The sequence below is a fragment of the Mustela erminea genome, chromosome 4 (assembly GCF_009829155.1).
Source record: "Mustela erminea isolate mMusErm1 chromosome 4, mMusErm1.Pri, whole genome shotgun sequence".
NCBI classification, from domain to species: Eukaryota; Metazoa; Chordata; class Mammalia; order Carnivora; family Mustelidae; genus Mustela; species Mustela erminea.
Window position 1 is genome coordinate 111,913,302 of NC_045617.1, and position 12,542 is coordinate 111,925,843.

A 12,542-nucleotide genomic window follows, 5' to 3' on the forward strand; every position below is an offset into this window, starting at 1 on the left:
CTTTCAGAACCCCCTCAAAGGCTCCCACGTTTTCTCTGACCACCTGCTGTCCACCCACTGCCTGCAAACAAAGAGAAGATGCATTTTGAGTATAGCTGTGGGTTGGGAGGAATTGGGGGAATATTTAGGCATAATATTCCTATCATGGGTTGTAAGAATGTGTGAAGATAGGTGGGATGTGCAGTGAATTGTTTGGGGGCCTCCTTCGTCTACGTGGTGGGACTACATCTAAAGGCCAGTAGCTTGTACTTTCCCCTCCTGCAGCAATCACGGTGCTGCCTCCTTAGAAGTGCTTCTGTTGATTTTTTTTTTTTTTCAATTTCAGTATGTTAAGTAGAACATGGGAGATACTCTCTAGGGCACAGTCAACATGATTAAAAAATGACTACAAAATAATTCTAGGCTCTGAGCGTGCTTTTAAGTTAAGATAGGAGAGCAGATGAGAACTGAGTTTAGGTCCAGGCTGCCTGTGTTAAATATTAGTCCTGCCACTTCCCAGAGGCGTGACCTTAGGCCAGTTAACAATTTCTAACCCTCATTTCCTATATCTTTGAATAGGAAATAATGATGGTATATACTGCTCTGTGTCACTGTAGGGGTTAAATGAGTTAATCCACAGAAGATCTCTGGCATAATGCCTGGCACACAATAAGTACACTATAAATATTTGCTATTCTTATTTGATTGATTCTTCTGCTCTATTTGAGAGATTGTATCATTCTGCTATATTTGGGAACCCTCATTATTAAAAATTTCAATGAGGATGAATGTGTATGAAGCTAAATTTATCCACCACATCACTATTCTTTGATCTCACTGGCCTTATTATGAACACATATTCACCATTCACCAAATGCCTGCTGTGCATATACCCATAAGCCACCTGTTGATGCTATTACAACACGATACCTAAAATTTCTCCCTGCCCCATAATATAGCTGCAGAAAGATCAGTGCGCAAGCAATCTCAATCTTCCTGATTTTTAAGAACGAGTTTTTAGTTTGCATCTTCTGGGCTAGAAACGTTTTGCAACAACTCCCAACCCAATGATTGCTTTCCTCATTACTTCATCTAACTGACCTAGAATACACAACGCTGGCTGATAGAAAAAGAACAGGAAAAAAATATAGTGCCTTGAGAATTCTTTTCTGACATTAGCTCTGTTTTTATTTCAGCAAGGTAACAGCATCGTTTGTCTTTCCAATCATACTCGGCTCCGTTACTCATGAGGCCTATTATTTTCTCAAGAGTTATATCAAACTGCTTCCAGACATCCGTCATTACATCATTGTGTCCTCTGCACTTAGCGGCACAATGCAAAGGTCTCACATTAGAAAAGACCTTCAGACACAAGCCGTTCGTAAGAAATACCAGTGATAAATGTTAACCGGCATTAATATTTTCAGTGTACTTAAGGTGTTTCTCCTATCAGTGAGTATAGCTAGTAATTGTTCCTTAAAATTTTCTTCCCTTTTCAAAGTTTTTATTCCCTTATAAAGGAAATAATTTTTATATAACAGTGATGTTTGATTTGCTCAATCATAGTCTTCCTTTGTGTTATCTTTTGAGGTAGAATGTAAAGAACTTTGCCTCTGTCATATTTTTCCTCCTCTGAGGAGTTTTCGAGGTCTCGATGAAATATGCAGTCTCTTTTCTGACATTGCTGACTCTCTCTTGGCTTGAACTACTTGATTTAAAATAATGCTAAGCTTTGTATTTTCTTGTGGCCCTCTCCCCAAAACGTAATCCCTGAAAACTCAGAAACTCTTCTCTTCTTCTCAATCTGGAAGTTTTAGGGACAAACGAATGTCTTCTTCCCTGTCTACCCAAAGCTCAGCATAGCGCTTAGGGAACACGCCATGTCAACAGAAGACTTTGAGGATCTGAATGTCTTAAATCTGAGGTTTTGAACAGATCTCTTTTTCTGGCCTGAAATTCCATATGCAGCCATTTTCACTCAGCCAGTTCAAAAGAATAAAGCAACAGAAAAAAATATTTTTTTCCATATTTTCTCACTTAATAACACATGGGCACACATTTCTATAATATATTGATCTAAGCCCTATGAGAAGTGTCAAAAATAAACTGAACCTACAGCCTCTTCCCTGGAGGAGTTTTACAGGTACAATATTTTTTAATAAAGAATATGCTGATGGCTGACCTTCTGGTGAAATGCTACACGTTCCCACTAAGGACCTCTCTTTGGATTCATGCAGGATTTTACCTACAAGTACCTTTTGGAGCCTGATAAGTTATTGCTTCCTCTAATCCTCTATCACTTAGAATATTTGACTAAAGATATGCTTCCTTTTTCTTAACTGGAAGATTTCAAGAATTCTCAGATACATTATTTAAATTCGTATTGTTTTGGTAAATGTGTACACCTCTCTCCTTGATTTATTTCAAATACAGGGACCTCCCGGTAGACAAGGAGTACAACAGACTCTTGGAAATTATAACAAGGTATGCCTTCCCTTCTTCACATCGTACATACACAGACATTTTATGTAATCATATTTTTGAAAAAAAAAACTTATTAATTCCTAATCACTCAGACTCTGAAACATAACATGTTTCAAAAACATGTTATCACTGAAAGTATGTTTCCAAAAAATGTAGCTTGCTCAGCATCTCTCCACAAAAAATAAATTTTTTATAGATTAAAAAAATTACTTCAAAGTTTGCAAAACTTTATGCAAAAAATTCATGCCAGCCATCATGCTTCACCATTGATACTGTCATAAATCCAGTTTCTCCGAGGGTAGACATAGATTATTTGCTGTCTTGAAGCTCGAGTAGCAAATAGGTGATAGATTTCTTATCAGAACCAATCACTGCTACACTAAAACCTCCAGCAAACCTTGACATACCATACGTCAATCTGGGGGGGGGGGTCCCCCACCTTTCAGGGAGAGGCCCTTTCCCCAAGGTTTTTAAATTGTAGTCAGGATAGATGGAATACTGACATGGTAGTACCTGAGTGGTAAAAGGCAAGAATGTTTAGCTCTGTTCTTCAAGGAAACAACAGAGGAAAGGAAAATGGGTGTTGGCAGTGAAATAAGACCCAGAGACCTAAGTGAGACCACTGAGTGACCCATCATTTAATAACAAGTACTTGAGGTCTGATCACTTGGCATGAGGCATTGTGTTTACAAAGTAGGATCCCTTCTATACACAATAGCTTGTTGTTGATATGTTGCAGGTAAATAACCGTGCTCCTACATGAAAACAAGTTCAGACACACTTCCCTTTATATCTTTCTTTTATGTTCTTGCTTTTGCTTTTAATAAATTCCTCTGACTACGGTCATTCCTCTTTCTTTAGGAATCCCAAAGAGAGGCTATGTGCCAGCTAAGGCCCTGAAGATAGCAGGCGCTCAGAAAAGTGTTTATTAAATGATGAGCTAATTAGTTTGAAAAATCCCAGTTCTTCTTTGATCAGATTAAATTCAACATAAAGACTGTGGAAAGTGTGTAGAGCTTGTAGCACTTCCTAAGAGATCCTGTCTTAAATTTTCTCATTTACTTAGATTTTCTAGGGAGTATTCTATTAGAAAGAATGTTTGGGGTATATTTTATGATTCTCTATTAAGCATTTTCTGAATAGATCTATACCACCTTTATGAAAACATTAGGGCTTGGCACAAGTGGGGAAAAAAAGTGAAGCATACCTAAAATTAATCAGTTAAAGTACAGTGCTTTCTCTGTAATGGCATCTACTGTCACAAAAGGGGATTTATCATAAATGCTTCAAAATAATGAGAATGAGTTGGCTCTGATGTCACAGTGTCAGCTAGAAAAACTTAAAGAACACACTCTATTACTACCACCTTTGGTATAAAATTTACCAAGTTGCTACTCAGCTACTTAAATATTTGCTATCCCTTGCAAAACTTTCAAAGCTTGTATCTTTACAGGTCTCCCAGCACTACTTCTATATATAGTCTATCTTGCCGATGAGTCAGTTTTCCCTCGAATGAAGATATATGAAGCATTTGTATTTTAGTCTGAAGTTGAGAATGTAAATTTTTTAAACTTTAAGGTTATGTTTCAAAAAAATGGGTGCTGACCAGAGCAGGCAAGTGGAGAATCTTGCTAGTAGTAAACCAGGACTTTGAACTTAGCTATTATCTCGCCCAAAATAACTCCAGCTCTGTATCCTTGCTGATAGGGGACTGAGGCTTGAGGGATTTAGTCCACATGTGCTCAAAATGTGGCTTTGGAGCTAGAGCATAACTGGTTAGACAGGAGAGACCATAGTTTTTCTTCCCTAAACAATGCATTGTAACCTCTTGGCATCAAAAGATTTTAGACCCGGGGAGCCTGGGTGGCTCAGTGGGTTAAAGCCTCTGCCTTCGGCTCAGGTCATAATCCCAGGATCCTGGGATCGAGCCCCGCATTGGGCTCTCTGCTCAGCGGGGAGCCTGCTTCCTCCTCTCTCTCTGCCTGCCTCTCTGCCTACTTGTGATCTCCGTCTGTCAAATAAATAAATAAAATCTTAAAAAAAAAAAAACAGATTTTTAGACTCATCTGGAAACCAGTGGAAGGTGGCTCCCCAAAGACTTCACTTGGTTTCATTCTGAGAGTAGTTGGAGCTGTTTTATGAGCCCCGACCAGAACGGATGGAGGAGGTAGGGCCCAGCTTTTCAGTACCTACCATGACCAATGTTTCTGGGTGATAACCACTTTATCCTCATCCTCAGCTCCACAAAGGAAAGGGCCAAGTGTGCCATGATGAGAGAGATGCATGTTTTCACTTGGCAGTGACTTCACCCACCCACCCCCATCTATTTTGGATACTGAGGTGGTTTCATTTTGCAATTCATTGCATGCCTGATGGTCTGGCTATAGCATATAAGGAGAGGGGGGAACATGAGGGAAATTTTCTTGGAGATTAAGTGATGGACATGTATTGAGACCTATAAAGTGATGCTCCAAGGTTAAAATAATCTTCCCTTTTAAATTGGCATTGATTTATGTAATGTCTGCACTTGAGTCCTGGACCTCAGGAACTCAGCTCCCAGTCGTGCAGCCTGGATTCTGCTGAAGCAGCCACCCCCCCTCCCCCCTCCCCCGTGGGAGGATGAGCAGCAGGCGACCAGACACTCCTCCTCCCCATTCTAAACCTGAAGAGTCCACAGTTCATTCCCTCATCGCTGGAATCCTCAAAGGTCAAGGAATTGTCCCGTGGTCCCGGTACAGGAGTTGGTCTTTTCCCCTATGGTTTTCTATATGTCATCTGGAGGGAGAAACTTGGGCATAAAAAAGCTTCTCCCCTCCTGGCACAAATCACAAGGGAATTGGGTGGGAGAAAAAGAAGAAAGGAATAGCAAGAGGCTCAGGAGTAAGGTTGGGAAGATTCTGTATGTGTGTTTGTATGTATTTTTGCATGCCCACTTGAGGCTGCAAAGAATAAAAGGTAGAAGATCGCCCTCTCCATCACAAAAATAATTTACAAACAGCTGCTCCCACTCGGTAAGATTGTTTGCAAAACAAAGCAACAATGCCAAGAATATTCTCCCCCTTAAGGAAATCTGCTCACAGCCCAACAAACTGCTCTTCATTGTCCCCAACTCTGGGGATTTTAATAAAAATTTGATAGGCTCTGTCAACTGCTAAAGCCATCAGATCCAGAGCCTCTCACGACAGTCTAGATGGGGGAAAAGTGTTCTCTGTGGAGGGCCAGAATGGGAGGATTTTACGTTTGATGTTGTTTTTAAAGATCCTCATTGAAAATGCATAGTTGTGCTCTCTCCCATCGCCACACTCGGTGCAATTTGCAGAGAATCGGGCTCCGCGGCGGGAGATTGCTGCTCTGCCTCCAGCAACCAATTCTCGTGCTCACTCTCCGAATTGTTGATCCCCAAAAACCAATTTGCTAACCAAATAATCTATTTTCCTTTCGAGTAGCAAATCATAACTTCATTTTAATATCCACAGACAAGAAAGGACAGAAAAATCTTTCTCCAGAAAAAAATCAAACATTCAGAGCCTTTCCAAATAGTGAGTTAAACCCACCCGTGGCCTAGAAGTGAAGTGAAGACTTTCTTGGGGACACTAAAGGCAACCTTCTGGGCCCAGAAGTGTCAGAAAGAAAATTTAAATCCTAACTTCCTGTCTCTTCCTCTTTGTGAACCATCTCCTGTGGTTCAACCTATCCATGTCCAGGTACATCATCTTTTTTCAGAGAATACCTGCTCCAAGTCAAATGGAAAAGCTTGAGTCTTCCCACTGGCCTGACTAGAGGTTTCAAAGTTCCATTCGTCATTGCCCATAAGAGAGAAGGGACATGTTCTGACATCCCAGATTCTTGAAATGACCAGGCAGATTAGCAGCCCCATTCCACAAGCCCCATCACTTCCGGAGAACATTTTTAAAAAGCGCATTTAAAACCGTGTGACTATTACATTTATTCAAAAGGCATATAAAAACCCATTCAAATTACATGGCACCAGTGTACAAATGACCTAGTAAAATTAGAATAATATCTATGGCAGAATGCCAGATTCCAGAAACGCAAGGACTATGTCTCTTATTTCTGTGGAGCCAAGTAGTTGTCTGGTACATTGAGCTTAGAGAAAGTAGAGAGCAAAATGTTACATGTCAATACTACTGAAGTTCAAGGTCAAATCTGCCTTGAGTATTGTTAGCCTCAGAGTGGAGAACAGCTCCAGAGGTCACTGAGGATCCTTGGTTAGACGGATTTTCTTGCCTCACTATTGAATGAAGCGAACATATGGGGCTCTGGTAGGCAATAAATAGCCCTGTTTTCTCTCTGGGTATGAAAGCTACCAGAAAAATCAAGATTTTAGAACAATAGAGCATGTGGATAGAATAGCATGAGCTGGTGCTATAGAGGCAATTTTTTATCCCGGTTTACAGCATCTCTAATATCCTGTAGGTTGTGGGGAGGTGTGATGGGAGAAGGATCTAGACCAAGATGCTACGTTGTAGTATGCTCTCACCCAAATGCACTTTGGGTGCTCTTCTGCTCTGCAATACAAGAGCATGAAGCTTCCCAATCCAAGATCATCTCCGGATAAGTCATGCAGCAGACCAAAGCATGTTCCTTCTTCCTCCCAAATTTTCTACCTCAAACACAGCCAGGGAGAGGTGCTGATGGGTTGTATACACTGACAGGAATCATGCCCAAATGGCTAGTATTTTTAGGAAATGCCTCAGATTTATGTTTTATGCAGGTTGCATCTAAGCAACCTACCATTTTGTAACTGCTGATTCTTTATGTATGCATGTATGTCTTACAGTTTCACATCTCATTTTCAAATATGTCCTTGTAATAATTTACAGCTCAGGATTTTGAGAATACAATTTTTATTTTCAATTCAGACATCTCAGATCAAAGTTAAACAGGAAAAAGGAGAAATGTCTGTCACAAGACCAACAATAACAGCGGTTATAAACTACTTATTTTTGATTGGAGTAGGATGAATAAATGGAAGGCATATTTGAAATGTCAAATTTTAGCAACAGTGATTTAAATGCGTGCCTCTGTGTATTTTTGTTGCTTAAGTGTTCCTCTACTTTTTTCTACCAACACATAGAGTTTAATAAAAAAAAGTTTGGTGGGAAAAGCACATAAATTAGAATTATAGGTTTATTTCTTCAACAAGTATTTATTGAATGTTTCCCGTATGTGATGTACTGTGTTAGGAATGGGGCCTTCTATTCCAGGTCATCACGGGGTTATTTTCTAGTGCAAAAGGTGCAAGATTCTTTAAACAGACACAAAAATAAAAATATTAGTAAGTATTACGAAGGAAAAATACAATATCCAATGAGAATATGTGAGAGGGGAACCCGTGTGGGAGAACTGCAGGAACTTCCATGAATGGCGTTTTATCACAGCTGAGACCTGAGGGATAAGTAGTTGCTTCCTGGACAGAAGACTGAGGAAAGAATGGTGACCTAGAGGGTGAAATGGGAAGGACTTTGGTCTATTTGAGAAGCTAAGAGAAGGCTATTACAGCTGAAAATTCTGAGGGAGAACAGGGGCCACCATGATCCTGGAGAGGGAAATGAGTTGAGGTCATGTGGGATTTTGATGGCTTTGTAATGGTTTAGAAAGAAGGGCCTCAGAATGTCTTAAAGGGGTTTCTCTGAACTTATATAGAAAATGTAGGTGTGTGGAAAGCAAGAGTGGATTACCGAATGCCAATTAGGGAGCTACTGCAGTAGTCCTGGCAAGCCATGATGAGTGAAGGTAGGTAGTGTGAAGAGAAGGGATTTGGGGAACAGAGGCAGCTGGGCTAGATGCCTGGACTTGAGGGGAAAGAGGAGAGTGGTCTTAGCAAAGATACCCAGATGAAGAAGGAAGACTTCTATGGATGGGAGAGAATGAATTCAGATTTTCTTTCTTTCCTTGATTTTTTTTCCAATTGTAAAATGAAATTACCATGCATTTTAACAAGTAACTATAGAGATCAATTAGGAAGAAGCCAACTGTTATTATCCCGCTTCTGGACAAATGCATGTTAACGGCATGATGTAATTCTGTCATCTTTCTCTCTCAGATATGTGTGTATTATTGTAATTTTTAAACTCAGCTTTGAACCTGTTGAATATGAATTTATTCTGGAGTTTCCAAGTGAACACATCAAGTAGAAAATTAGATACATGAGTCAAAAGTCAGAAGGAGATGTCGGCTGGGTTTATAGATTTGTCTTAGTGTGGATGATACCTAAAGCCATGGGAGCAAAGAGTGCCCAGGAGAAAATGTTGAGCTACAAGAGAAAAGGATCTGGACAGAGTCCAAAGGAAATCTAACGTTTACCCGTTAGGTGAGGGAGGAAGTGGAGAGGTCAGAAAGATAGGAAGATACTAGGAAAGTGAGTATTATACAAGTCAAGAGCATGGCGGGACAGCCAAGAGGTTAGTTAATGGATCATCCATTATAGTGAACAACAAAGATATCATTAATAATGTTACAAAGACATATCAGTGGACTTGTTGGGGACCAAGAGCAGTTTCCAGGCATTAATTTGGAGTAGTGACAATTTGCCCTTGGAGGTGTGATATTTCTCCCGAATCACCTCCTGGGGGGAAGTCACAGAGAAGATAGATAGGGCCTACACAGTTGGAAGTTTTTCAGGAGTATTTCACAGAAGGTGAAGAGAGGCAAAATTGATTAACATGGTATTCATAAAAAGCTATTATTAGAGCAGTGTTTCCTGACTATATTTTAATGCGGGGGCTGAATGTGTTAAAAATAAATTGACTTTTGTGTATACATACATTTTTTTTCCTTTGTTTTTTCCCACCTAGGGAAAACTTGGTGAATATGAAGCTCGTGGCCCAAAAGGAGAGAAGGTAATCAGATTTTTCCAAGTAAATAAAAATATCCAGAGTTTTACACCAACATATCCATTCCCACATCAGGGGCAATCCCGTTGCCACATGGGCTTGCATACCTGGGGAGGCCAGCATTCAGTGGGCAAGAGCCTCCCTGCCTCTTGTCCAGTCGTCCAGATTAGGCACTGAGAGGGTCTGCTCCCCGGTAAGGACTGTTAAATAGCAGCTGGCTGGCTGCAAGGAGGGGAACACATCTAGGGGAAATCGCTGGAACAAGGTGAATGAAATTAAGACACAAGCTTCGATGCATAAAGTGATGTTTCATGAATTGTGTAGGTGGCAAAAACCATCTGAAGACGGGGCGCCTGGGTGGCTCAGTGGGTTAAAGCCTCTGCCTTCAGCTCAGGTCATGATCCCAGGGTCCTGGGATGGAGCCCCACATCGGGCTTTCTGCTCAGCGGGGAGCCTGCTTCCTCCTCTCTCTGCCTGCCTCTCTGCCTACTTGTGATCTCTGTCTGTCAAATAAATAAATAAAATCTTTAAAAAAAAAAAATCTGAAGGCCCTTTAGCAAAATGCCTCAGGCCGAGGCTCCCTGTTTTTGTGTCTTCCTAAGTACCCAAACATAAGCCGTCATGAGACATTTTTTGGGTGCGGTTTTATAGTGTGCGATCATCGTTTAACCAGTTATTTCAAAAAATAGTTTTAGGGGCGCCTGGGTGGCTTAGTCGGTTGAAGCCTCTGCCTTTGGCTGGGGTCATGATCTCAGGGTCAGGGTCCTGGGATCAAGCCCCCGCATAGGGCTCTCTGCTCAGCGGGGAGCCTGCCTCCCTTCCTCTCTCTCTGCCTGCCTCTCTGCCTGCTTGTGATCTCTGTCAAATAAATAAATAAAATCTTAAAAAAAATAGTTTTAAAATTAAAACTCTAATGAATTTCCATTGTGTTCTCACCATCACTGTCACCAGTTTAATTACATGAGGCATGAAGTTGACAGATTCACTTGCCCACTCAGAAAGATGTTTCGCTCTGGTTTGATTCTGAAATTGTGATGACCTCGGATTCAGTGTGAATGTGCCATTGTCAGGAAAAAACAATGCACGTTAAATCTACAGACAGAGATGAGTAGGTCTGAAAATACTCTGAGGGAATGTGGCCTGTGAGTGCTACTTTCATTCATTCAGCCAGTAAAAATTCTCTTGATTGAGGGCAGGGTATTTTGACACGAATCCAAGAAAATATGACTTTTGTGCCTCATAAATCAGTGCAACCAATCTATTCAAAAGATCCTACATCTATCACCAGAAAATACTGCTAAAAGATAGTCTCAACAGAAACTAGGAACTTCTTTTAGATTGACCATTGAAAATGAAATTTTCTGCAAAAAAGTAAATAAAACCTTGACATTCTTAAAAAGACATCCAAAAAATATTGATTATACAGCAATAATAAGGCATTTATGTGTCTGGGAGTTTACTGCTAGTACAGTAGCGTTAGCTTCTGTAACCAGATAGCTTACAGAATTTCTACACCACCGTAACGAACACATTACATTTTAAGCAATTACTACAGCACACATGCAGGCTAACGAGGGAGAAAAAGCCACAAAGCTTGTCACATAGGACAGCTGAGCAAAGAAGAGTGTTGTGGCACTTTCAAAGTATTTAAATGATGATTCATTTATTGGAACAAAACAGCTGGCTTCTGTTTTGCTCTGTTCATTAGGAAGCATATGTTACTTAGGAATTCTTAAGACCTCAATGATGAGAAATTTGATTCTGTAAAACAGGTGTATTTCAAACTCTAAGGACCTTTTCTATTGCTCAAAATCTTTTCTAATTGCTTCAGAATCCTAAGTGGAATTAGAAGAAGCCGGTGGCATAACTCTTCCCTCCTCCCACCCAGAGAAACAACCTAGAAGAGTCCATAGGGAACTTGATACAGTACCTGATATAAATGTACAGATGAAATGATTTGTAAGAATTCTAATTAACAGGAGAAGGACTCTGCCAATAAATAATGCACAAAATAAACTGAAAGACAAGCACATCCCTTGCTGGGAGAATGAAGTCACCTCTCCCTATACGTAGGTACTAAGTGGTTAGTATCTGTTCTGAATCAATACATTTGTTTTTTTAAATTATAATGCTGTTCATGGGTCACCATAGTAAGAATTTAAACCTCCTTCAAGCTGCCCTCGCAGATCTTTCCTTCCACCTTTTGTGTACCCTGGTGGTTCTGAACCCTGGCTGCTCGTTGGAATCGCTTGAAGAGCTCTTAGAAAATGCCAGTGCTCAGGCCTCACACCCAGAGAGTCTGATTGGGCCTGGAGCCCATGCCTCTGGTTGCTCTGGGGTCGAGTCCATATCGCTGTTATCTCAAACGGCTTCAGATGATTCTGAGAGGCAGCCAGGACTGGGAACCATTGAGTGGTGGAAAGAACGTCGGCTCTGGGGTCAGAATTGATTGTACCATTAACAGCTGTGTCTCCTTGGGAAAATCACTTCATTTCTCTGAGCATCAGTTCCCTTGTCTGTAAAATGGGCATAACTGTGTCTACACAGACTTGATGGCAAGACTGAAATCAAAGGAGATGAGACAAACTTACCAAGAAGCACAATGGCTGACACATATGAAGCCTACACTACAGACTTGTTCCTTTCCAGTCATCCGCTCCAAACTTTCTTCTCCTGAAGTCTCAGATCTCTCTCTTCGGTATTAATCACTGTTGCCGTCCTTAACACCTGGTCTTATTCATCTTTATGCCTCCCAGCACAGTTTTGACAGAGGGACTCAATTTACATAGTTGAACAAAATATTTCATGTGAAGTACAATCAACCCATAGGTGATTTGTTTTTGCCGTATAATATATCACTTCTCAGCCGACCATTTGGATCCCAGATGACAATGAAGTCCCCAAATGAACACAAACAGCAAGAGAATCTACACACAAGTCACTCCTGGCTTGGCGCCCTCATCCTATCTCGAGAGCACTCAGATACCAGGAGGAGCACCAGTGAACACTAGTGCCTATTAATGGTGGATGGCCGGCGAGACCGTGGCAGCCATGGGACCAGTCTGCCAGTGTGGAAATGATGATCTCCGTTCTGTAGTTTTCCTGAGACTGGCAGCACGTGGTGTAGGAATAATGCATTTGCAAATGGGTTAAGGAGAACTGCTCCTTTATCTAGACAGTGGAATAAGGTGGCAGAATATCTAGGGACTCCTAAGGAATTAG

At 40.9% G+C, this 12,542-nt stretch overlaps 1 protein-coding gene across 7 annotated transcripts in view; it reads left to right on the top strand.

The window, feature by feature from the left end:
• The window catches only part of COL19A1 (collagen type XIX alpha 1 chain), a 330,919-nt gene that overhangs the window by 242,755 nt on the left and 75,622 nt on the right, over window positions 1-12,542 (top strand). For all 7 annotated transcript variants that reach the window (XM_032340380.1, XM_032340381.1, XM_032340382.1 and 4 more), the window contains 2 exons: window positions 2,413-2,463; window positions 9,282-9,326. In XM_032340380.1, the coding sequence (XP_032196271.1) occupies window positions 2,413-2,463; window positions 9,282-9,326 (96 nt within the window). The remainder of the gene's footprint in view (window positions 1-2,412; window positions 2,464-9,281; window positions 9,327-12,542) is intronic.